General features: G+C 38.9%; 1 protein-coding gene across 2 annotated transcripts in view; it reads right to left on the bottom strand.

The window, feature by feature from the left end:
* Smn (survival motor neuron) overlaps nt 1-27,430 on the bottom strand; it is a 184,938-nt gene extending 157,508 nt beyond the window's left edge. For both annotated transcript variants that reach the window (XM_090368512.1, XM_090368511.1), the window contains exon 1: nt 27,287-27,430. In XM_090368512.1, the coding sequence (XP_090224638.1) occupies nt 27,287-27,331 (45 nt within the window). In that variant the 5' untranslated portion in view covers nt 27,332-27,430. The remainder of the gene's footprint in view (nt 1-27,286) is intronic.
* Between the last annotated feature and the right edge of the window lie 552 nt (nt 27,431-27,982).

Here is a 27,982-nt window from a genome sequence, read left to right as displayed (position 1 = left end):
TGTAATTTTCAGGAAATACGTATGAAGGAAGGTTGTTCCAGAAAACGGCAGGTGAATGAATATATGAGGAAGTTGAAAAGTTGGTTCTGTGGGTTTGAAATTGGACAGTATATGGATGTTGGCTGGCGGCGGCACGTGTTCGGACTGTTTTGAAAGAGAGAGAGAGAGGGAATTATAGAAGCCAATTCAGAAGAACAGTGCCCATGGAAGTATCTGTAGAAGAGGCATGCAGCAGAAACAGTATGTCTATGAGAGAGCGAGTGGAGAGACTCTGTTAGAGATGAATCATTAATTAACCTAACTGCCCTCTTCTGAATGAAATCAAAAAGCCTGAGAGAGGTTTTGGGGGCACCACCCTTGATGTGGGAACAATATTCCATGGCAGGCAGATTTGTGATTTATACAGAGTGAGCAGCTGTTTGGAAGAAACGTAATGCTGAGAACGAAAGAGAAAACCAAGTTTTTTAGATGCAGAGGAAGCAATATTTGTAATGTGCTTGTGCCAAGAGAGATTAGAAGTCAGGGTAATCCCCAAAAGAGATATATCATTTTGCCTAGAAATCGGAGTGTCACTAAAGATAAGCACAGGAGCAGAAGAATCCTTTTTGCGAGATATAAGACAACACTGAGTTTTAGAAGGGTTGAAATCAACTAAGTTGTCTTTGCCCCACTGGAGAATTACATGAAGATCGGCATTTAAGGAATTGGTAGCAGATTTTCGAGAAGTTGAAGCTGATTGAGCAGGACAAGGTTTCTCAAAATGGAAAGTGGAATGCAATCTGGTATCATCGGCAAAACTATGCATAGAATTTCCAGTCAATGGAAGAAGGTCATTAATATACAAGAGGAAAAGAGTGGGGGAAAGAACTGAACCATGGGGGACACCGGCATTAGTGGAGAAGTTAGAAGACAGAGAGCCATATACCATCACCCTCAGTGAGCAATCAGAGAGAAAACTGGATAACCAATTACAAAAACAGTTGGCAAACCATAAGATGGAAGCTTGTTTAGAAGACCTTTATGCCAAACACGATCAAAAGCCTTTGAGATGTCAAGAGCAACTACTTGTGTTTCACTGAACCTTTCCATTGAATTAGTCCATAAATGGGTAACTTAAGCCAGAATATCACCAGTGGATCGACACTGACGGAATCCATACTGGCGATCGTTGATCAGATGGAAGGTTTCTAGGTAGTTTAGGAGTTGCTGGTTAATTGATTTCTCCATTACTTTAGAAAGAGTAGAAGTAATTGCAATGGGACGATAACTGGATGGGAGGGATTTGTCACCCTTTTTAGGAACTGGCTGGATATGAGCAAATTTCCAAGCAGAAGGAAAAACACCTTTGGAATAAGAAAGTGAAAAAAGCGGCAAAGAATGGGAGTAAGTTCAGGAGCACAGGTTTTGAGAAAAAGTGGAGAAATACCATCAGGATCTGGAGCTTTCTTAGCATCAAGATTCATCAAAATCCTTCTGATATCCTTTTGATGGAGTGTGTTGGGGAATGGTGGGAGGTGTTTTACCAAGATCATTAATACATGAGCTGGAAGAAAAATGGGATGCTAGCAGGTCAGCTTTATCCTTGGCTGAAGTGACAACAGAACCATCTGGTTTGGACAGAGGTGGGAGCAGAGATGGGCAAAAGTTGCGGCCAATAGCTTTAGCAAGAGACCAGAATGCTCGGCTACCATTAGGGCAAGAAGCAAGTTTTCTACTCTTAGCCTGTTCAAACTCTAGTTTGGACTGATTAATAACTGCTCTACAATTGTTGCAAGCTTTGTTGTAGGCAGAAAATGACACTGAAGAATTAGAAACAAGCCAATTACGATATGCAACATTCTTCTCTTGAACAGCCTTAGAACATTTATTGGAAAACCAAGGTTTAGATAAAGGGCGAGATTTTAAAGTGGAGTGTGGGATAAAGGCTTCCATTCCTGCAAGAATAATTTCACTGACACGATCCGAGCAAACGTTGACATCAGAAGTTTTGAAACAGTAATCCGACCAAGGAAAAGAAGTCTCGCAGGTCATCCCATTTTGCATTCTTGTAATGCCAAACAACACAAGGTTGGGAATAGCCATGAGATAAAGGTTCCATTGGAGAAGAGACAATCACCAAGTTGTGATCTTAAGTGCCTAAAGGAGCTCTCACTTCGACCGTGTACTTAGAAGGGTTGTTTTGAGAAAAAGATCAAGCGTATTGGCTGTATGATTCGGATTGTCTGGTATTCTTGTAGGTAAATGAACAATCTGTGCTAGGTCATTAGTAATTGCAAAAGCCTCAGCATCTCAACCTGCTGGGTCGGTGTGACTAGAAAATGGAAGCCAGCTGGAGTTGGGAACATTAAAATCACCAAGGAAAATTACCTCACTGTTAGGAGAGTTGGACTGGAGAAAGTCAAGTTGCAAAGAGAGGATGTCAAAGAGCTCCAAGTGATTAGTGGAGTTGGGAGAACGGTAGAGACAACAGATGAATTTTACACAATGAGGTAGAGATTTTAAGCCAGAGAAGATCAAAGAGAGGAGATTCCAAATTGCCAAGTCTCTGACAGGGAATATCAGAACAGACATATGCACAAGTACCACCTTTGAGGCGAAAGGAATCATACAGCGAATAATTTGGGTATCTGAGATGAGCAGTAACTGAATCAACCGATAACTGAGATTCTGTCAGAAAAAGTACATGGGGTTTGGCAGACTGCAAGTGGAAATGGACATCGTTGAGATTAGAATTGAGACCACGTATATTTGTGAAATGAATTAGGAAGTGCTTGGGAGGTTTAGATCTTTTTGCAGATACGCTTGCTCTATTAGTTTGACAATTCATGGTGTATTCAATGGTAAGAAAAAGTGGGTGGGACATGCTGTATGAAGTAATGAAAGTTTTGGATATGGCGTACACGTGGTAAGAATATACCTAGATCCTTGACATAACGTGGCCTCGACAATGCTTCCCACATACACACTACTCGGACTCCCTCCAGTCACTATCTGGCAGAGTAAACGTAGCAAGATTATACACTAACTGATTCAGAAGCCTCCTAGAGAGTTACTAATAGGTTCGGACCAGTGTACTAACTAGCGGCCGGCCTGCGAACACCGTTTTAGAGCTGTACCCTCGAAATGTAAGGAATATTGGATCTCGCCACGACGTTCATCATAACCTCAAAAGTCATCAATCATACTGCATGATGGAAGAGATAGGGAAGGGTTGACCGGAACTTAGCTCTAGAGACTAAACATGGGTTCCACCACTTCAAGCCTCCAATAAGCAAAGTGGTGGTATTTCACCGGTTAATGAGAGTCATCTACCCCCTAGTACTGCCTGGTAACATAAAGGGTCAGCGTTCCTCCATGTGGTGTGGGCGCCACATCTCAACCCCTGCTTACGTTGGTTCACACCTGGGTGGTCATCCACCATGTACTTGTGCATGGAGGTTATACCGAGGATTACTAACAGTCCCACAATCGTGAAGGTGCAAGCATAGGATTTGGCTGTCACAGACTGTCCGGACTTTGCCGAAATTGGGTCCACTTGACTTGAGTGTCACCTGAATATCAGTTCCATCAGCATTTTAGACTCCCATGTAGCAAGTACTCCCATGTAGCAAGTGGCATATCTGAGAAAATGTCTGTGACAACCTCAAGGACCAGTGCAATGTTGAGTCAGTTTAGGTGTGACATAAGCATTGGGAAAGCAACAATGAGAATAGGAGCTTGTTAAAAGCATAACGACTCTGATAAGTACAATGAACAATTATACAAAGAAATAAAGTTGGGGAGTAAATCAGATTGTGTTATGATGTGGGACTTTAATTTCCAAGATACTGACTGGAAAATGTGGGGTGGTCACTTGCCCACTAGCAAGGCTTTTGTGGGTTTATTGGATAATTGTTTTCTACAGCAGCATTTTAGAGAGGCACCAAGAGGGAGTAACACTCTTAATCTGATTATCAGCAGTGATTATTCATGCATTAAGAATTTGAGAATAAAGGAACCACTGGGTGACAATGATCATGGTGTACTGATGTGAGATTTACTTAGAGATGTAACTACTATTAAGGGTAAAGGGAAGGCCTTTTGCAAAGGAGACTACGGCGGTCTCAGACAGTTTTTAAATTGTATACAGTGGGATCAACTCATGATGTTACCAACGGTGAATTCTAAATGGGAAGCCTTCAGGGACTTAATCTTTGAGGCTGATAGTCTTTTCATATCAACTAAGAAATACTGTTCAAAGTTTAGGCCTAAATGGATGTCAGATGAATTACTGAGGCTGATGCATGGGATACACAAATTGTCAGGCAACACAGAAGACTATGGCAGATACAAGCTAGTCTGTAATGAAGACAAAAAGGATGTTAGGCAAGGGAAGGCAGATTATGAAAAATCTTTGGCAAAGGATTTAAAGAAAAACAGCGGAGACTTCTTTACTAATGTTTCCATGTTGCACATGGAAGTCTGCTGTACAAATTGGAGAGGTATGGCATTAAGGGTAAGTTACTACAATGGATAAAGGGATGGTTGAGTGGGAGACAACAGAGTGGTAATCAATGGACACTGCTCCTCATGGACAAATGTTATTAGTGAAGTTCCCCCGGGTCCAGCGTTGGGCCCATTGTTGTTTTGTGTATTCATCAATGATATAGATGAAGGAATATTAGGATTAATCTCCAAGTTTGCAGATGATACAAAGGTTGGCAGAGTTGTTAACAACAGTAAAGACAGTATGCTACTCCAACTGGATATATTTGGGGAAATGGGTTGAGAAGTGGCAATTGAAGTTTAACATTGACAAATACAAAGTACTGCATATGGGTAGCAATAAACCAAGAGAAATGTACCAACTATGTGGTACTACACTGAGGGAAATGGAAAGTGAAAAAGACCTGGGGAATTGTGCAGTCAAATATGAAGTTCACTGAGCAGTGCAGATGGGCTGCCAGGCCAGGTCATGGAGTTTTGTCAATGATATATATAGGAATTTTGCTAGCAGAGACAGGGAGGTGATTATCCCGTTGTACAAGGCATTGGTCAGGCCACACATGGAGTACTGTGTACAGGTATGTAGGTCTCATTTTAAGAAGCATGCAGAGTTCCTAGAACGAGTACAAAGAAAGAAAGACAACAAGATTGGTGAGGGGTACAAAGGGATGCTGTTACCAAAGAAAGGCTTAAGTTCTACAATTCGCAGCACCTGAAGAGTAGGCACCTGCAAGGCGATCTGTTTGAGGTGTATAGAGCCTTGAATGGGTTGAGGAAGCTGAATGCTGATGGAATTCTTCCTCCGGCTCAGATTAAGAATCTGAGAGAGAGCATAGATTCAAATTGAGGAAAGACAGTTATAGAATAGATGCTCAGAAATTTGCTTTAGCCGGCAGGTGGTTGATTGGTGGAACATACTTCCATCTTTTATTGTGGAAGTTGACAGCATAAATAAATTTAAGGCTGAATTTGACAGGTATTTAGAACGACTGAAGATGAAATGGTTTTTTTTTTTTTTTGGCCGATGCGGTTGATTGGTGGAACATACTTCCATCTTTTGTTGTGGAAGTTGATAGCATAAATAAATTTAAGGCTGAATTTGACAGGTATTTAGAACGACTGAAGATGAAATGGTTTTTTTTTTTTTGGCCGATGCTGCATAAGCTTGCTTTCTTGCATCATATGCCTCTACTAATGCTAATGCTAAAACTTTATAAGGAAAGGGATGAATCAGATTGAGCCACTACATAAATGACTTGACTATTGATGATCATGCTCAGGTAGCTGATAAACTGAATGAGTATTTTGCACCTACATTCACAAATGAGGAGTTATTCAAGGAGGGGAATGCCAGACGTTTATCAAACTCTAACAGGGAACTAAGTGATTTTGCAATAACTGAGAGCAAAGCCGAAGAGAAATTGTTGAAGTTAAACATAAGGACAGCACCTGGGGTGGATGGGATCTATCCAGTTATATTAAAGGAGGCAGCAAAGAAAATAAGCAAACCCTTAGCCATAATTATGAGAGCTTCCTTGGACTCAGGAGGGGTCCCCATGGTCTGGAGGTATGCAAATGTATCCCCAATTCACAAAGAGGGGGTTAAAAATGTGACAAAAGTAACTATAGACCTGTTAGTTTAACTTGTGTTCCAGGTAAAATAATGGAATCACTGGTTAAAGATACATTGCAGGATCATCTAGACAAGACTGCAATAATAGTTAAGACACAGCTCTGGGTTTGTTAAAGGGAGGTTTTTGTCTGACCAATTTGATTGCATACTATGATCTGATCACAAAGGAACTGGATGCAAAAAATAATTTTGTTATTATATACTTGGATTTCAGGAAAGCTTTTCATACTGTTCCACATGGAACACTTACACAAATTGGAGTGGTATGGTATTAAGGGCAGTGCTACGATGGATGGTTGAGTGGAAGATAACAGAGTGGGAAATCAATGGACACTGCTCTTCATGAACAAATGTTATTAGTGGAGTCCCACAGGGTTCGGTGTTGGGTCCACTGTTGTTTTGTATATTTATCAATGATATTGATGAAGGTATATCAGGCTTAGTGTCGCAGTTTGCAGATGATACAAAGGTTGGCAAGGTTGTTAATGACAGTAATGGCAGTGTTCTACTGCAACAGGATCTAGAAAATTTGGGCAGATGGGCTGAGAAGTGGCAACTGAAGTTTAACCTTGACAAATGCAAAGTACTGCATATGGGTAGAGTTAACCCCAGAGAAACATACCAACTGTGTGGTACTACACTTAAGGTGGTAGAAAATGAAAGAGATCTGAGAGTAATTGTGCAGTCATATATGAAGTTTTCTGAACAATGCAGACAGGCTGCGAGGGCAGGTCACGGGGTTTTGTCAATGATATACAGGAATTTTGCTAGCAGGGAAAAGGAGGTGATTGTCCCTCTGTATAAGGTAATGGTCAGGCCATGCCTTGAGTACTGCGTACAGATCTGGAGGCCTCATTTTAGGAAGGATGTTGAGTTGCTAGAACGAGCAACAAGATTGTCAAGGAGAATAAAGTGGTGCTCTTACCAAGATAGGTTTAGGTTCTGCAAATTGCAGCGCCTGGAGACTACGCACATGCAAGGTGATCTGTTTGAGGTGTATAAGGCCTTGAACAGGTTGAGCAAGATCAATGCTGATGGGATTCTTCTTCATGCTCAGATTAAGAACCTGAGGGGCATAGATTCACATTGAGAAAATACAGTTGTAGAACAGATGCGTGGAAATTTTCCTTTAGCCAGCAGGTAGTTGATTGCTGGAACAGATTTCCATCTCTTGTTGTTGAAATTGATAGCTAAAATAAATTTAAGGCTGAGCTAGACAGGCATTTGATGTGAACAGATACGGAAATGGGAAGGGTTTTTTTAATTATTATTTTTTTGGTTGATGCTGCATAAGCTTGCTTTCTTGCATCCTATGCCTCAACTAATGCTAAGCCTTGAACACCTTGGTCCAGCCAAGATATGCAAGGCTTTGAAAAGTTTCAGTCAATTAAGTAATGAAATCTGTTCAAGACTTTATAATGCATAAAAATGAAGTCTCTTTTGCTGGATGCTTCACTATATCAGTAAATAAATGTGTTGCTATTCGCAGCACCTTCTCCAGCAGTTCAACATCCTTCATGAAATAGACTAATTCTGTATACAATAAGGAAGGGGTCCTATCCTAACCAATACAGCAAACTCCAAAAGTCCAACAATTGACGATTCAGAAAAATTTATCATAATTATGTTCCAATTTGCAAACATTTGATTTACAAACAACAAAAAATTCAGACACTGCATCTGATTTACGAATTCATAACTGGATTTTACAAACTCTTGCTCAACTTCAGCAATATATTACCTTTTAAAAGTAAAATGAATCGTAATGAAATACTTGGGTCATTATTTATAGAATCATATTTTACATAGTTGTACAAGCACAGACAGGCTAGGGGGTGCTACAGCATCCTGGGTCCCTCAAATCAACTAATAATTTTAAACAAATTAAAGAACAAGAAAAGTTAAAATTTCAATTTATACAACAGTTGGTCCAAAAGTAATGCCTCTGGGCACAGATGTATCAAAGACAACAGATAAAGTTTAAAGTTATATCATTTATTGAACAACAAAAACTGGGAATCATGTGTACATTATTCTACGTACTCACCTTGTTTATCAATACAAGGTGAACTACACAGAATAACATACTCACCTTGTTTATCGATACTCACCTTGTTTATCAACTTACATGTGCTGTGGTAAAAATATTGACCCTGCTGTTGAAACCAGCCTGTCTGTTGCCTTTTCAGCTCCTCATCACTCAGTGTTTTCCACAAAGCTTCACATGTACAAAAAAAAAAAAAAAAAAAAAATCAGATGAGACAAATACAGGTTCTTGCATATGTGGACAGTGTGTGGTTGTAACATTATTTGGTACCCTTTTCTTTCCTTTTCTTTTGTTTAATAGTCCTATTAAGCTTATGCAGAAAAAGCAGTATCTTTACTTATTTATAGTTAGCATTAGTAGTGACACACAATGCAAGAAAGCAAGATTATACAGCATCAGCCAAAAGGGGGGGGGGAACATACCATTTCATTGATCCATTCATTCCAAACGTTTGTCTAGTTCTGCACTAAATTTATTTAAACTATCAACTTCCACAACAACAGATGGAAGTTTGTTCCAGCAATCAACTACATGCTAGCTAAAGACAAACTTCTGCACATCTATTCTACAACTGTCTTTCCTCAGTTTGAATCAATGCCCACTCAGGTTTATAATTTGTGCAAGAGGAAGAATCCCATCAGCACTGAGCCTGCTCAATCCATTCAAGGCCTTATACACCTCAATCACATCGCCTCAGAGATGCCTAGACTCCAGCAGCTGCAATTTGCAAAACTTGAGCTTTCCTTCATAAGAATACTCCTTTGTTCCTTTCACCAGTCTTGTTGCCCCTCTCTATACTCATTCTAGCAACTCTACATCCAACCTAAAATGAAGCTTCCAGACCTGTACGCAAGGTGTGGCCTGACCACATCTTGTACAAGGGGATAATCACCTCATCCCTGCTCACAAAATTCCTGTATATCATTCACAAGACCCCATGACCTACTCTGGCAGACTGTTTGCACTGTTCAGAAAACTGCATATCTGACTGAACAATTACCCCCAGGTCACTTTCATTCTCACTACCCTCAGTGTAATGCCACACAGGTGGTACATTTCTCTGGGGTTACTGCTACCCATTTGCAGTACTTTGCATTTGTCAATGTTAAACTTCAGTTGTCACTTCTCAGCCCATCTACCCAACTTTTCCAGATCCTGTTGCAGCAGCAGCACAGTCATCACTGTTGTTAACAACCCTGCCAACCTTTGTATCATCTGCAAACTTGGACATTAAGCCTAATATACCTTCATCAATATCAGTGATAAATATACAAAACAACAATGGATCCAACACTGAGCCCTGAGGGACACCACAAATAACATTAGTCCACATAGAGCAGTATCCATTGATTACCGCTCTGTCTTCTCCCACTCAACCATCCTTTTAGCCAGTAACTTGCCCTTAATGCCATACTGCTGCAATTTGTGCAGTAGTCTTCCATCTGCAACAGTATCAAAAGCGTTCCTGAAATCCAAATATATGATATAAAACTTATTTTTTGCATCCAATTCCTTTGTGACCACATCATAGTATCCAATCAAATTGTTCGGACAAGACTTCCCCTTGACAAACCCACACTGAGTCTGAATTATTACTGCTGTCTTGTCTAGATGATCCTGCAAACTTCTTTAACCAGTGACTCTTATTTTCCCTGAAACAGAAGTCAAACTAACAAGTCTGTAATTACTTGTATCACCTTTCAATGCCCCTTTGAGAACTGGGGTCACATTTGCACTTCTCAAGTCCGTGGGGGATCTCCCGAGTCCAAGGATACCCTCATAATCATGGCTAAGCACCTGCTTACTTCCTTTGCTGACTCCTTTTATATAACTGGATAGATCCCATCTACCCCATGTGCCTTACTTATGTTTAGCTACAACAATTTCTCCTCCACTTTGCTCTCAGTTATTACAAAATCATTTAACTCCCTGTTAGAGTTTGATAAACATCTGGCCCTCTCTTCCTTCAATAACTCCTCATGTGTGAATGCAGATGCAAAATACTCATATAGTTCAGCAGCTATCAGAGAATGATCTGATATCAAGAATTCATATCAAGTGGACCAATCTGATTCATCCCCTTCCTTTTAGAGTTTATATAAGTAAAGAAGTCTTTGCTGTTTTTCTTTGCATCCTTTGCCAAAGATGTTTCATATTCTGCCTTCACTTGCCTAACCTCCTTTGTGACTTGATTACAGGCTAGCTTGTAACCACCATAGGTTTCTGTGTTGTCTGACAAGTTATGTGCATCCCATGCATTTTTCTTCTCTGCCAAGAGTCTCAATAGTTCATCTGACATCCATTTGAGCCTAAACCTTGAGCAGTATTTCTTAGTTGGGACAAAAAGCCTAGTAGCTTTCAAAATTACTTCCTTTAATGCTTCCCATTCATTACATTAATTCATTACAGGTGTGAAGGGTGCCGAGTTTTCTCATAAAAATGATTGTAAAAATTTGGGAAATGGGACGGTGGCCATCAGATTGGAAGAAATCACTTTTCATCGCCTTACCAAAAAAAGGAGATCTGAAAATCTGCTCGAATTACAGGACTGTTAGCCTAATTTCTGACGCTAGCAAGATTCTTCTTAAAATCATATTGAACAGAATCTCAAGAAAACTTGAAAAAGAAATGCCAGAAGAGCAAGTAGGTTTCAGAATAGGTAGAGGAAACAGAGACTAGATCTTAAGCCTAAGATCGATTATTGAAAAATGCAAAGAATTCAATGTTCCATTCGTTTTGTTCTTTTATAGATTATGCAAAAGCATTTGATTGTGTTCAGCGTGAGAAATTATATGGGAAACGATGACTATTATGGGTTTCCCAATCCACATAATTCAGCTGATTAAGCTACTGTACCAGGAACAGGAAGGAACTGTGAGAATGAACATGGGAAACAAGGACTTTTTCACAATAGGTAACGGTGTCAGGCAGGGCTGTATTTTGTCACCTCACCTTTTAAATCCTTATGCCGAAGATATCATGCGTGAAGCTCTGGAAGATTTAGAGACTGGCATCAATTGGAACTTAGAGGACTGAAGATAAAAAAACCTTCGTTATGCAGATGATACTGTGCTAATTTGTAATTCTAAGGGTCATCTTAAAGGAACTCTGAGGAGAGTATGTGAAGCAAGTAAGAAAAAAAGATTGTTTCTGAATGTGTGTAAAACTAAAATTATGGTGGTTGGTGATAATCTTGATTCCAGTAAAGTGAGGGTTAATGGGCAAGATATCGAAAAAGTTGTTGTTATTTGGTTTTTAGGAGCATTAGCAACTAAGGCCATATTGCTCCAGGGATATGCGGTGGTAATTCCCTGACCTTCCCGCATCCTCTGTATTTGGTGGTCGCGGGCTCGAACCCCAATCTAATCAAGAAGCATGTGCTACGCACTGCTGCTCCTGCCCACCTGGCTACGGAGGCGCCATATCGAAGAAGTTCATGAATTTTATTACTTAGAGTCAAGAATAAATAAAAAAATAGTGACTGCTCAAATGATGTAAAGAGACGACAGGCAATGGCTAAAACATTAGTCGCTGAGCTGATAAAATTATGGAGATATCATGATCTGGCCCTAAAGATGAAACTGAGAATCATTGATTCGTTAATTTTTCCAGTTGCCACTTATGGATGTGAAGGATGGAATCTGAAAAGAGTTGACAGGAAAAAAATTGAAGCATTTGAAATGTTGTGTTACAATACTGTGTCCAAGTATTCTCCTGTAACACAGGAGATCCAAGTAGAAAATAGTGTGTATTTCCTACTTGGATCACAGAACAAATGAGTGGGTATTGAATAAAACTGGCAGGCCTAAAATTCTTCTTCTTCATAGAATCAACAAAAGAAAAAGTTTTTTGGTCATATAGTAAGAAGGGAAAATTTTCTGTTGAAGAATATAATGAAAAAAAAAAAACCAAGGGGAAGAGGTGTAGAGGAAGACCTGCTACTAGGTGGAAGGATGGGAGATCAGTGAACTTCTGGGCATGACACTTTGTGATGCTGCTCGTATAGCACATGATCGATGCAGTTGGAGTAATTTGTTGGTGGCCACAGCAGCTCCTCAGGGAGCTATGTGACTGGAAGAAGAACATATAATGTTTCATTAATTTATCAGTTTTTCCTGAAAATACATAAATAACAAAAATTTTTCTAAACAGTTACCACAAAAATTTAATTCTTGACAATTTTCATTTGCAGGTTTCTGGGAATTGAAGTCCCATTTCGAGCGATTGCGTTCAGTTACAGGCTTGGACATTCTACTGTGCAGAAGATTGGTCATGAAGATTGCGAAGCAATCATTAAAAATTTATTATGAGAAAGAATTCCTATGCCAAAAGAAAAGATTGAGAAGATATAGGTAATAATAATTTTTTAGCTATATGGGAAGATAAAGCTAAACAAATTTAATAGCTAAGGAATTTTTTAGCTATATTTGGGAAGATACAGCTAATAATTTTTAGATTCAGTGGAATTTCCCAAACTGTTTAGGTACTTTAGAGGGCAAGCACATAATAACAGAAGCACCTCAAAACACTGGCCCATTGTATTTTAATTATAAAAAAACATTTTCCATAGTTCAATTAACATTCGTTGATGCCAGTTACACATTTATCACTGTTGATATTGGATCGTACGGAAGAAATAGAGATGGTTGCATTTACACGACTTCTAAACATTAAAAACGTTTAGAAAATGCAACTCCTGAAATTCTTGAAGGCAAACCGCTTCCTAGAATGTAACAAACAGCACCACATGTCATAGTTGGAGATCCAGCTTTTTCAATGAATATTTGTTGAAGATATATCCTGCACTAATATTGAAAATACAATTGACAGTCTACTCTTTAATTATAGGTTATGTTGTGCTTGGAGGGTAGCAAAATATGCATTTGGCATTTTTACTCAAAAATTTTAAATCTACCAGAGATTAAAATTAAATACTGAATATGCTGATAAAGTAATTTTAACTATATATATTCTACCCAATTTTATTCAGCCAGAAATTTCTACTTTTTCTGAAAATACATAAATGGTAACTGGAAATTTAAGATATTAACATAAGTAAAAGCATACAATACGAGAAAGAAGATTACACAGAATCAGACAAAAAAAAAAATTCTCATTTCGTCAATCCATTAAAAAACTTTTATCCATTTCTTCCTTGAATTTATTTAAGCTATCAACTTACAAAATGACAGATGGAAGTTTGTTCCAGCAATCAACTATCTGCTGGTTAAAGGCAAATTTTGGCACATTTGTTCTACATCTATCTTTCTTTAGGTTTGTAATCTGAGCACGAGGAAGAATCCCATCAGCACTGAGCCTGCTCAAACCAATCAAGGCTTATACACCTCATTCAGATCAAATCGCAGGTGCTTAGAGAACCCCTTTGTTCCCCTCGCCAATCTTGTTGGCCTTCTCTCTGTTCTCATTTTAGCAACTCTACATCCTTCCCTCCAGACCCCTACGTAATACTCAAGATGTGGCTTGACTATTTATTGCCTTATATAAAGGAATAATCACCTCATCTCTGCTAGCAAAATTCCTGTATATCATTAAAGAAACCCCATGACATGCTCTGGCAGCCTATCTACAGTGCTCAGAAAACGTCATATGCAACTTCACAATTACCCCCAGTTCTTTGTTCTTTTTCATTCCCTGCTACCCTGAGTGTAGTACCACACAGTCAGTACATTAGCATTAGAATTAGTAGAGGCATATGACAAAAGAAAGCAAACATATTATCAACCAAAAAAAAAGAACCTTCCAATTTACCCATCCATTCGCTCCAAACGTTTATCTAGTTATGCCTTGCATTTATTTAAGCTGTCAACTTCAACAACAATAGACGGAAGTTTGTTCCAGCAATCAACCACACACTGGGTAAAGGCAAACTTCCGCACATCCATTCTACAACTGTCTTTCCTCAATTTGAATTTGTCCCCTCAGGTGACTGATCTGAGCAAGAGACAGAATCTCATCAGCATTGAGATTGTTCAAACCATTCAAGGCCTTATACACCTCAATCAGATCACCTCGCAGGTGGAGTCTCTGTAGCCAGGTGGGCAGGAGCAGCAGTGCGTAGCACACGTTTCTTGATTAGACTGAGGTTCGAGCGTGTGACCACCGAATACGGAAGATGCGGAGGGATCAGGGAATGACCACCACATATCCCCGGAACAATATGGCCTTAGTTGCTAATGCTCCTAAAAACCAAATAACAAACAAACAACAAATCAAGCAGGTGCCTAGTCGTCAGACACGGTAATTTGAAAATCTTAACCTTTCTTCGTAAGTGCAATCCTTTGTTTCATTCATTAATCTTGTTGCCCTTCTCTGTACCCGTTCCAGCAACTCAACATCCTTCCTAAAATGAGACCTCCAGACCCGTATACAGTACTCAAGCTGTGACCTGTGGCCTTATACAAGGGGATAATCACCACGTTATCCCTGCTAGGAAAATTCCTATATATATCATTGACAAGACAACATGCCAGAAATCTTCATATCTGACTGCACAATTAACCCCAGGTTCTTTTCATTCTTTACCACCTGGAGTACAGTACCACAAAGTTGATATGTTACTCTGGGGTTACTGCTACCCATATGCATACTTTACATTTGTCAATATAAACTTCAGTTGCCACCTCTCAGCCAATCTACTCAACGTTTCTAGATCCTCTTGCAGTAGCGTACTGTCATTAGTGACATTAACAACCCTCGTATCATCTACAAACTTAGATATTAAGCCTGATATACCTTCATCAATCTTCTTCTTCTTTAATGCTGCCGAATGGCGTTTGCGACTTCGTTTTGATATTGTTCTCTGTCTAGCGCTGCGTGTAGAATTTGTGCTGTTGTCATGTGAAGCCAGGTGTTGATGTTATCTAGCCATGCCATTTTCGGTCTGCCTGGGCGTTTCTTGCCTTCGATCTTTCCCTCCAGGATGAGTGGTAGTAGGTGATATTTTTGTTGGTTCCTAGCGATGTGACCTAGGTATTTGCATTTCCTGCTGATGATGGTTTTGAGCAGGTCCCGTTCCGTGTGCATGTCCTGCAGGACCTGTGCGTTGGTTATCTTGGCTGTCCACGGAATTTTCAGCATTCTTCGGTAGAGCCACATTTCGAAGGCCTGGAGCTTTTTTGTAGTGGCTGATGTTAGAGTCCAGGTTTCTACACCGTAGAGCAGTATTGGCCAGATGTAGCATTTCAATGTGCGTAATTTGAGCATGATGTTCAAGCTTCTGTCAGTGAGGAGGGTTCTCCATTTGGTGAATGCCTGCCTGGCTTGTTCAATTCTGCTTTTGATTTCGGCCTCATGGTTCAGCTGGTCACCTTCATCAATATCATTAATAAATACAGAAAACAGCAATAGACCCAGCACTAAACCCTGCAGGACTCCACTAATAACTACAGTCCATGAAGTCCATTGATTACCACTCTGTCTTCTCCCACTCAACCATCCCTTTAGCAGCATTTTGCCCTTAATGCCATTTTTTTTTTTTTTTTTTTTTTTTTGATTTGGTAGTTGTTGGCGCATCGGCTTCTGTGGCCATATTGCACCCTCACAAGGTTTTTGCAGTACTTTGATCCAAGCCCGAGGCGGGAATCGAACCCGCGACCTTTGGGTTGCCGGGCAGGTACTTTTACCCACTCGGCTAGCCCGGTCGGCCCTTAATGCCATACTGCTCCAATTTGTATAGTAGTCTTCCATGTACAACAGTATCAAAAGTTGTCCTAAGATCCAAGTATATGATATCAAAATTATTTTTTGCATCCAGTTCCTTTGTGACCACATCATTTTATCCAATCATATTCGTCAGACAAGACTTAACAAACCCAATGCTGTATCCAAACTATAACCAAAGTGTTGTCTAGATGATCCTGCAGTGCTTGTTTAACCAGTGCTGCCATTATTTCCTCAGAACAGAAGTTAAACTGACAGGTCTGTAATTACTTGTGTCACCCTTTCACTTTCATCCTCCTTTCACACTGGAGATGTGCAAATATGAATTGGGGTCACATTTGCACATCTCCAGTCCATGTGTACCTCCCCTGAGTCCAAAGAAGCTCTCATAATTATGGCTGAGGGTTTGCTTACTTCCTTTGCCGCCTCCTTTAATATAACTATTTGGATCCAATCCACCTCAGGTGCCTTTTTTATGTTTATCTTCAACAATTTCTACTCCACTTTGCTCTATAAGTTATTAAAAAATCATTTAACTCACTACCATAGTTTACTACACCTCTGATATTCCCCTCCGTGAATAACTTCTCGTCTAAATTACTACCTGAGCTTACTACCCTCGTCTGTAAATTATTACCTTATTGTTAGCTACCTGAGCAGGATCATTAACAGTTGGACCAACGATATCAAGTGGAACAATCTAATCCATTCTTTACTTTACTTATTTAAATAAGTAAAGAAATCTTTGCTGTTTTTCTTTTCATTCTTTGCCAAAGATTACTGGTAATCTGCCTCTGCCTGCCCAACCTACTTTGTGACTTGATTACAGACCAGCTTATATCTTCCATAGGCTTCTGTGTCACCTGTTAAATTATAAATATTCCATGCATTTTTATTCTCTGCGATAAGTCTCATTAGTTCATCTGACATCCATTTAGGTCTAAACCTTGAACAATAGTTCTTAGTTGGTACAAAAAGCCTAATAGCTTCCAAGATTAATCCTTTGAATGCTTCCCATTTAGAATATGCGGTTGGTAACCTCATCAGTTGGTCCCACTGTACAGACTTTAAAAACTGTCTCAGACCTCCGTATCTCAGACCTTTACGAAAGCAAAACTCTTCCCTTTACCCCTTTTGGTAGTTACCCCTTTGAGTAAATCCCACATCAGCACACTGTGATCACTGCCACCTAGTGGCTTCTTTATCTGCATATTCTTAATGTATGAAGAATAATTACTGATAATCAAATCAAGTGTATTACTCCCTCTGGTTGCCTCCCAAGCATGCTGCTGTAGAAACAATCATCCACTATATCCACAATTGCTAGTGTGTGAATGATGACTAACCCACAAGTTACAGTCAATATCTGAGAAATTAAAATCCCTCATTATAAGACCATCTGATTTACTAGCAAACTATATTTGCCTGTACAGCTGTTCATTAAACTCATCAGAGTCACTGGGCCTATAGCACACTCCTACTCTCAATTTTGCTTTCCCAGTGCTTATGTCACACTAAACTGACTCAACACTGCACTGTCTCCACCCATGTCAACTGTACACATTGTGCCCCCTTCCTGTACACATTGTGCCCCCAAATTCCAATTCTTCATTATATATCTGTGTGACACCACGTCTCTGATATCCCAACAATATCTGACTAATGTTTTGACCAGCATCTCAAATTGATCAAATTTATTTACTACACTCCTAGCATTGGTGTACACGCAAGTGTACATGCACATGTTCTTATTCTTAGCTACCCTAACAGAGCTCATGTATTTACTTGTTCCGCAATAAATCCCAGCAGTCACTGAAATCCCCAGCACCTACACCTTATTTTCCAAGCTGCTGCTGCTGCTCATTCCAATAGAACCGATGCAAGAATCACATTCACCTCTGATAGCTTGGGGAATCCCAAGCTATCAGTTTTCTGACACACCTAACACTGCCTTGATAGCATCAGCAAATATTCTTGCACCCTTTCTATTTAAGTATATCCCATTCCTGTAGAAGCAGTCTCTCCTGTTAACAAGCACAAACCAGGCTGAAAAAAAGTCTACCCAATGAGCCTTGCACAATCTCTCCAGGGCCAAATTGATTGACAAGGGTCTCATCATATTCTCCCTCCTATTGAGTCTGGGCAGAATTGCAGACACCTTCAGATTCAACCCTAACTCGTGGCTTTTTTTCGACATTGACCTGTACTTTCTAAGTAATTCCGCCGTTCTCCTACTCTTAATATCATTGGTGCCAATGTGTACAACAATATCACCTTTTGCACCCTTAAAAAAAATCTACTCTACAAAGTGAACTTTTGCCCCAAGCAGATATACCCTGTTCCACTTATCCTTTTTGCACACTATATTCCCCGTTTCCCTGATGATGGAGTCACTGACAACAACTAGTTCCTGTGGGACAAGTGCATTCTGCCTTGGCAATTGCCACTGTGTTGCCTGATGTTCAAGTGCAAGCTCTGGCATTGATATGGGCAGATGAGAGCTTGATAGGCCCCCCTCAATTTAAGTCCTTCGAGGGCATCTACCCTGTTCTTCAAGCTCTCATAAAGGCCCATAACAACACTGAGTTGACACCTCATTTCCTCATGCTCCTTACATCAAACACACACAAAGACATTCCCCTTGGCAATATCATGTCTTGTTACTGATCGCTTCACAAACAGCACACAAGCAGTACATTTCAAAAGGCTGTGATTCAGAGGACAACTACCCCCTCAGTTCTTCCTTGGGCCAAGGCACTCCCACTGCCTTTTGCTTTGCTGCTCTGATCTGAGGCATTATTTCAATTCAATTTTAATACAAATCAAATATAAATTTAATACAATTAAAATATTACACTAAACTTCTATCCCAATGCAGTTATATTATAACATTATATATATATTTCAGTATCAAGTTTTATCTCCTTCCAAATTACGTTTTATTAATTTCGTGTCTCCTGTCAAGTTTAAGTTATATGTACTAAGTTATAATGTTATGTTTGTAAAATCTAAGTGGTTATATGTATTAAAGTTAAAACGTTACCTTTGTAAAATTGAAGTATTTATAATAGGTAATAAATTTAACTATCTATTGCCACCCACGTGATTTGAACTCTGATGCCAGCTATCTATGCCAAATCACCGATTCTAAAAGCTCTACTAATGTTATTATTGTCGTATGTTACATCTACAAGACAGGTTAAATTATTAATTTATAGTTTATAATTCTCTGCTGACACTGTTTACACTGCTACAAATTAGGTAGAAATTTCCAGTATCTCCTATACTGATACGAAAAACAATGGTGGCCTTTCACTGGGGTTAGTGCTACCCATATGCAGTACTTTGCGTTTGTCAAGGCAAGCAGGTAATTCTAGTGAGGTGGCTTTTGAAGTGTGAAAAATTTTTACAAAATCTTTTAATTGAGAAGCTGAATCTGTTTTGTGGCAACTAGATAATATTTGAAAAGGTTTTAAACTAAATTGTATCCAGATAAAAATGTTAATTTACCTTTTCTGTTTAAAATTTTCCCTTTATCCTTCCACATTTTACTTTTATGTATGTTATCGCTGTAACTGGCAAATCCCATATAGCAGAGATCAGGCTTGTCACAGACAAGCTCTATTAATTTTTCATCCATAGCAGTGATCCAGTGGCATTAAAGAAAAAGCAAAACAGGTAAAACACACAAAAAAAAAAAAAAAAACCAGAATCAGCAACCAAGGGAAAGGCAGGCGCGCACACTCGCCATGATCAACCTGTTCAGACTAGCACTCCACTCATGGTCAAGGATACTCAAGAATTCTCCTGAACGATTGCGTATACTCACTTCACTGCAGCGTGAAGGGAGAATACTTTCTGGTGTGAATACTCTTGTTCAAAATACAGTAATTATTTTTTTCCTGAGGATGTGTCTCTTCAGTGCACCACTAGCATGAATCGACCTTCAATGTGCTTTCATTATGTTTATTTGGTTATATACCTGCTTGTCATCTTACTACGAGCAAAGTAATGAAAAAAAAAAAAAAAATCGCTGCGTTTATAGAATTTACTTAATAGTTTTGCATGTGTATAATTATTACTTATGTTCTTTCAAATAGTTCTAAAAGATTAGCTGCCAGTATAAGGACAAATCTAAAAATTGAGGTGAAGTAATTTCTTTAAGTACCACTGTATGTATATATATAAATATACAATAAGGAAGGAAGTTTTATTAACTGAAACAGTGATAAAAATGAAACCGTAGAATAATGGAGGGAAAAAAAAAAAACATTGTACTAATCAGGAAAGAGTAAATATTTTTATGTGTAATATTTTGTAATATTGTGTAATATTTTTATGTATAAACACATCAAAGACTGCTGTACAAATCAGAGAGCGTGGCATTAGGATCAAGTTACTACTAGGGATAAAAGAGTGGATGAGTGGGAGAAGACAGAGTGGTTACCAATGAACACTGCTCTTCTTAGAAAGATGTTATTAGTGGAGTTCCCAAAGGTTCAGTGCTGGGCCCAATTTTGTTTTCTATATTTATTAATGATATTTATGAAGATATATCAAGCTTACTGCCTAAGTTTGCAGATGATAAAAAGGCTGGCAGGGTGGTTAATGAGAAATAAGGGTAAGCTACTGAAACCAAGATCTAAAAAAATTAGGCAGATGGGCTGAGAAATAGGCAACTGATGTTTAACAATGACAATTGAAAGGTACTGCATATGGCAGCATTTCCCAAACTGTGTTCCATGAGATGTAAACAAGTGTGCCATAAAAAATTGTAATTAATAATTAAAAAAATAAAATTTGCATATTTATAGCATACACCACTATTGTATCATTATAATATTTAACAGTTTTTTTTTTTGGTTATTAATATACTGGCATAGACTTACAATCATATAGGCCACTAAACACTATTTTGGCGGGCTTTTGCATAGAGGTAGTGACATCTACGAAAGTAGCAATCTAGTGATTTAATATGCCATTCTTATGTGATTTAGCCTGGAATACACGGGTTGAAGGAGGGGGAAGCAAACCAATATCATAACTAAACTCACTTCCTTGTATAAATTTTTTTCGATAATTATTAGTATTTCAAAATATTATTATTAAAATATGTGACCATGGATTTGAGGTTGAAAAAAGGAACTTTAAAATGAGAAGCAAAGTACTTCTAGCAGTGTAACTGTGACTGATGAAAGCGAACACAATAATGTCATATTTCAAAGTGACGATGAACAATCGCAACCTTTTGTTCCCCAAAAATCCATAGTGAAAAAACAAGAATCAATTAATAAAAGACCAAAACGAAAGTATAATGCCAGTTATTTGAATCTCAGCTTTACATGTGCTGGAAATAAAGATGCTCCTGATGCACAGTGTGTTGTATGTAATAAAATATTAGCAAACAGTTCTTTGGCTTCCAATAAACTTGTGTTTCGTACGTGTTCTGTGAATATGTTGTGAGATGAAAAGTGTTCTGTGACCAAAAAAGTATGGGAAACACTGGCATATGGTGTGCGGTAATCCCAGATTAACATACCAACTGTGTGGTACTACACTCAGGGTAGTGAAAAATGGCCTAGGGGTAATTGTGCAGTCATTTGAATTTCTGTAAGCCATGCAGATAAGCTGCATGAAAGGACCACTCATGAAATTTTGTCAATGTTGTACAGAACCTCTGCTAGAATAGATAAGCAGGCGATTATTCCATTGTACAAGGCAATGGTTATATTTTGAGTACTGAATTCAAGTCCAGAGACCTTGTTTTAGGAAAGATGTAGGTCTGCTAGACAGACCAAGTGCAGCGAAGGGCAACAAGATTGGTGAAGGGAACAAAAGGTGCTCGTACCAAGAGAGGCTTCAGTTCTGAAAATTGCAGCATCTATAAACTAGGCACATGCAATGAGATCTCATTCAAGTTGTTGTTGTTGTTATTTGGTTTCTAGGAGCATTAGCAACTAAGACCATATTGCTCCGGGGGTATGCGGTGGTCATTCCCTGACCTTTCCGCATCCTCAGTATTTGGCGGTCACGGGCTCAAACCCCGGTCTAATCAAGAAGCGTGTGCTACGCACTGCTGATCCTGCCCACCTGGCTACGGAGGCGCCCTCATTCAAGTGTTTAATACCTTGATTGGACTGAGCAACCTCAATAGTGATGGCTTTCTTCTTGCTGAGACTTCACATGTGAGGAAACGAAAATTAAAATTGAGGAAGTATGGTTGCAGGATGGATGTGTGGAAGTTTACCTTCAGTCAGCGGTGCTTGATTGTTCAACAAACTTACATCTGTTGTTGTTAACCATAACGCGAAAGCCACAAAAGCGAAGGTATGGGGGTGGCAGTCCCCAAAAAAAGCACCGTTATTGACATGCATCAACAATACTCATTGTTAATGCTCATGAAATTGTCTAGTAATGTTCGGGCGAGGAAGAATCAGTGGTTGCATGTCGTGTGACATCTGCCTCTAACGTGCAGTCGAGGAGCATTGTCTCCACCCACCAATCACTGCTTTCCCTCTCTTCTCCTTGCTGCCATTTTTACTCCTATTTATTTATTATTATGAATAATAAATAAAGATTGATAATAATATTATTATGAATATTTATGCCTATTTATTTGTTATTATACTCATGTATTCAAACTGTACATCTATTTCTCAGTGGCGCAATGTTTCTGATCTTCCTATAACAGCATTTGAAGACTTAACCAATACTACAAATGGATCAAATTTATTATAATACTCTTATTATTATGACCTTAAATTTTTGTTAAGTATTAAACTACTAAACACCATTTGGTATCTCTCATATTGTGAAATAATTTTCACAACTAGGTTTTCAGCTGTTTACCATCAGGGTACCTTCCCACCCAAGAATGAAGGGCCAAATTACATGGGTGGTATAAGATGATAGGCAACTCAATGTGAAGATATGAGATGTAATGAAATGAAGCCACTATAATAACTTCCTTTAATTTATTGCATAGAGACATGATTCAATTGCACTAACCTCTGTTTTTTTAGGCAATTTCACAATAGACGCAATTATTAAAAATATAACGTGATAATAACAACATATAGTCAAGTAGAATACGGCTTTTTTTATAAATCCATTTGACGTTGTGTCGTCAATATTTTAATTATTAGTTTAAACTGTAACAAATTAGCATTATCAGAGGCACATGTAAGAAGGCAAGATTATACAGCATCAGCCAAAAAAAAAAAAAAAAAAACTCCTTCCCATTTCACTCCAAATGTTTCTCTAGTTCTGCCTTGAATTTATTTAAGCTATCAACTTACACAACAACAGATGGAAGTTTGTTCCAGCAATCAACTACCTACTGGCTAAAGGCAAACTTCCACACATCTATTCTATAACAGTCTTTCCTCAGTTTGAATCTATACTCCCTCAGATTTGTAATCTAAGCAAGAGGAAGAATCCCATCAGCATTAATCCTACTCAATCCATTCAAGGCCTTATACACCTCAATCAGGTTGCCTCGCAGGTAGGCACCTTTAGCTAGAGTAGTTTCCAGCTGCAATTAGAAGAACTTAAGCCTTTCTTCCTAAGAGCACCCCTTTGTTTCCTTCTCCAGTCTTGCCCTTCTCTGTACTCATTCTAACAACTCTACACCCTTCCTAAAATGGGGCATCCACACCTGTATGCAGTACTCAAGGGGTGGCCTGACTGTTTTTTTTTGTTTTTTTTTATGTAAACCCCAAACACGAGAGGTATTAGACCCTATAGTACTTAGTACCGTGCTTGGGTTGGAGGTTGAGAAGACGAAAGAAGATATTTGTTGGCATTGGACATGAACTTCTGTAGACTGTAATTTTCAGGGAAATATGTATGAAGGAAGATTGTTCCCGAAAACGGCAGTTGAATGAATAAATTAGGAAGATGAAAAGTTGGTTCTGTGAGTTTGAAGTTGGACATTAAATGGATGTTGGCTGGTGGTGGAACATGTTTGGTTTGTTTTGAAAGAGAGAGCGGGAATTATAGAAGCCAATTCAGAAGAACAGTGCCCGTGGAAGTATCTGTTATGTTTGTTTGTTATTTGGTTTTCAGGAGCATTAGCAACTAAGGCCATATTGCTCCGGGAATATGCGGTGGTCATTCCCTGACCTTTCCGCATCCTCCGCATTTCGTGGTGATGGGCTAGAACCCCAGTCTAATCAAGAAGCGTGTGCTACGCACTGCTGCTCCTTCCCACCTGGAGAAAGTATCTGTAGAAGAGGCATGCAGTAGAAACAGTGCGTCTATGAGACAGCGAGTGGAGAGACTCTGTTAGAGATGAATCAATAATTAACTAACTGCCCTCTTTTGATTGGAATCAAGAAGCCTGAGAGAGATTTTGGGGGAACCACCCCAGATGTGGGAACAATATTCCATGGCAGGGCGGATTTGCGATTTATACAGAGTGAGCAGCTGTTTGGAAGAAAAGTAACGCCAAGAGCGAAAAAGAAAACCAAGTTTTTTAGATGCAGAGGAAGCAATATTTGTGATGTGCTTGTGCCAAGAGAGAGATTAGAAGTCAGGGTAATCCACAAAAGAGATATATCATTTTTCCTAGAAATCGGAATGTCACTAAAGATAAGCATAGGAGCAGAAGAATCCTTTTTGCGAGATATAAGACAAGACTGAGTTTTAGAAGAGTTGAAATCAACTAGGTTGTCTTTGCCCCACTGGCAAAGATCAGCATTTAAGGAATTGGTAGCAGATTTTTGAGAAGTTGAAGCTGATTGAGCAGGACAAGGTTTCTCAAAATGAAAGTGGAATGCAATGTGCTATCATCGGCAAAACTATGCATAGGATTTCCAGTCAATGGAAGAAGGTCAATAATATACAAGAGGAAAAGGGTGGGGGAAAGAACTGAACCTTGGGGGACACCGGCATTAGTGGAGAAGTTAGAAGACAGAGAGCCATCTACCATCACCCTCAGTGAGCGATCAGAGAGAAAACTGGATAACCAATTACTAAAAACAGTTGGCAAACCATAAGATGGAAGCTTGTTTAGAAGACCTTTATGCCAAACACGATCAAAAGCCTTTGAGATGTCAAGAGCAACTACTTGTGTTTCACTGAACCTTTCCATTGAATTAGTCCATAAATGGGTAACATAAGCCAGAATATCACCAGTGGATCGACACTGACGGAATCCATACTGGCGATTGTTGATCAGATGGAAGGTTTCTAGGTAGTTTAAGATTTGCCGGTTAATTGATTTCTCCATTACTTTAGAAAGAGTAGAAGTAATTTCAATGGGCCAATAATTGGATGGGAAGGATTTGTCACCCTTTGTACGAATTGGCTGGATATGAGCAAATTTCCTAGCAGAAGGAAAAACACCTTTGAAATAAGAAAGTGAAAAAAGGCGGCAAAGAATAGACGTGAGTTCAGGAGCACAGGTTTTGAGAACAAGTGGAGAAATACCATCGGGACCTGGAGCATCAGGTCCCGACGGTATCAAGATACCATTGGGTATCTTAGCTTGATGCATCAAGATTCGTCAAAATCCTTCTGACATCCTTTTGACGGAGGACCACAGGAGGCATTGAATGGAGTGTGTTGGGAATGGTGTTTTACCAAGGTTATTAATACATGAGTTGGAAGAAAAATGGGATGCTAGCAGGTCAGCTTTATCCTTAAGTGACAACAGAACCATCTGGTTTGGACAGAGGAGGGGGCAGAGATGGGCAAAAGTTGCGGCCAATAGCTTTGGCAAGAGACCAGAATGCTCAGCTACCATTAGGGCAAGAAGCAAGTTTTCTACTCTTACCCTGTTCAAACTCTTGGACTGATTAATAACTGCTTTACAACTGTTGCGAGCTTTGGTGTAGGCAGAAAATGAAACTGAAGAATTAGAAACAAGCCAATTACAATATGTAACATTCTTCTCTTGAACAGCCTTAGCACATTTATTGGAAAACCAAGGTTTAGATAAAGGACAAGATTTTAAAGTGGAGTGTGAGATAAAGGATTCCATTCCTGCAAGAATAATTTCACTGACATGATCTGAACAAACGTTGACATCAGAAGTTTTGAAACAGTAATCCAACCAAGGAAAAGAAGAAAAGAAGTCTCGCAGCTGTTGCCTTATACAAGGCAATAATCACATCCTTATCCCTGCTCACAGAATTCCTGTATATCATTGACAAGACCCCCATGACCTACAATGGCAGCCTGTCTATACTACTCAGAAAACTTCATATCTGACTACAAAATTACCCCAAGGACTCTTTCATTCTCCAGTACCCTGAGTGTAACACCACATAGTTGGTACATTTCTATGGGGTTACCGCTACCCATATGCAGACTTTGCATTTGTTAATGTTAAACTTCAGTTGTCACTTCTCGCCCATCTATCCAACCTTTCCAAATCCTGTTGCAGTAGCACACTGCCATTACTGTCATTAACAACCCTGCCAACCTTTGTATCATCTGCAAACTTCGACATCAAGCCTTTATCAATATCATTGATATCAATATCATACAAAACAACAGTGGGCCGAACTCTGAGGGCCACCACTAATAACATTAGTCCACAATAACATACAGTCGACTAATGTTATTTACGTGTACAAATTCACCACCACACTGTCCTTTTCCACTCAACAATCCTTTTATCCATTGTAGCAACTTGCCATTAATGCCATACTGCACCAATTTGTAAAGTAGTCTTCCATGTGCAACAGTATCAAAAGCTTTCCAGAAATATAAGTATATGACATCAAAATTATTTTTTGCATCCAGTTCCATTGTGACCACATCATAGTATCCAATAAAATTGGTCAGACAAGACTTCCCCTTGACAAATCTATGCTGTGTCTGAATTATTGCTGCAGTCTTGTCTAAAGGATCCTGCAATGCTTCATTAACCAGTGACTCCATTATGTTTTTCCTGGGACAGAACACAAAGTAACAGGTCTGTAATTACTTGTCGCCCATTGTGAATTGGAGTCACATCTACACATCTCCAGTCCTTAGGGACTTCACGTGAGTCCAAGGATGCTTTCATAATTATGGCTAAGGGTTTGCTTACATCCTTTACTAATTGGATAGATCCCATCTACCACAGGTGCCTTTCTTATATTTAACTTCAACAATTTCTCCTCCACTTTGTTCTCGGCTATTACAAAATAATTTAACTCACTGTTAGAGTTTGATAAACATCATGCCCTCTCCACCTTGAATAACTCATGTGTGAATGTAGATGCAAAATACCATTTAGTTTCGGCATCTATCTGAGAATGTTCATCTACGGTCAAACCATTGATATCATGCGGACCAAATTGATTCATCACCTTCATTTTAGAGTTTATATAAGTAAAGAAGTCAAGTAAGAAATTTTTCAGAATGCATTAAAATTCGGTTTTGTAATAACAACTATGAAAAAAAAAAAAAAAAACTTAAATAAAAAACTTCCAGATGTATACAGTTACCTTATTTCCCTTTCTCCAAACAATTTCACCATCATCAGATGCCATAAGTGATTCAGTCTACAAAAATTTAAAAGCACTGTAAAACAAATTTCAGAAACCACCACCAAAACAAACCATTAACAGCACCAAACAGTACTGCATCAAGCGCCTCCTATTTAGAAAGTAAATTCCCTCTATAAAACAAAATGGTTTATCTAATAAAAGCGAAAAAAAAAAATCAATAATAATGCAAATACAGTACTGCAGTAATTTTCAGAAACTTAGAAGTAAATTATAAAATTAAAAAATTAAACTATACATAATATTTCTTAACAAAAATTTAAAAAAGCACTTAGAAATACACTAAATAAAATATAGCTTTATATTAAAAATAATAATAATATTAAAAAAAAAAACAATAAATTCTGCATCGCTTTGGAGCATACCGGTAAAAAAGAAGAGATAAATCTTTCCATTGGTTTGAAATAAATAAATAGATCTGGAGAGTAGGCACCTGCGAGGTGATCTGAATGAGGGTTACAAGGCCTTCAATGCGTACAGCAGGCTCAATGCTCATGGGATACTTCCGCTTGCTCAGGTTAAGAACCTGAGAGGGCACAGATCCAAATTGAGGATCTGTCCAGTAGAATCAGGCCTCGTAGAATCAGGCTTCCAGAGTTCTACGCAGTACTCAACCCTTGGCCTGATCATTGCCTT

The sequence above is a fragment of the Mastigoproctus giganteus genome, chromosome 2 (genome assembly GCF_048544385.1).
Source record: "Mastigoproctus giganteus isolate SK-2022 chromosome 2, ASM4854438v1, whole genome shotgun sequence".
Lineage (NCBI taxonomy): Eukaryota > Metazoa > Arthropoda > Arachnida > Uropygi > Thelyphonidae > Mastigoproctus > Mastigoproctus giganteus.
This window is presented reverse-complemented; position numbering and strand designations above follow the sequence as displayed.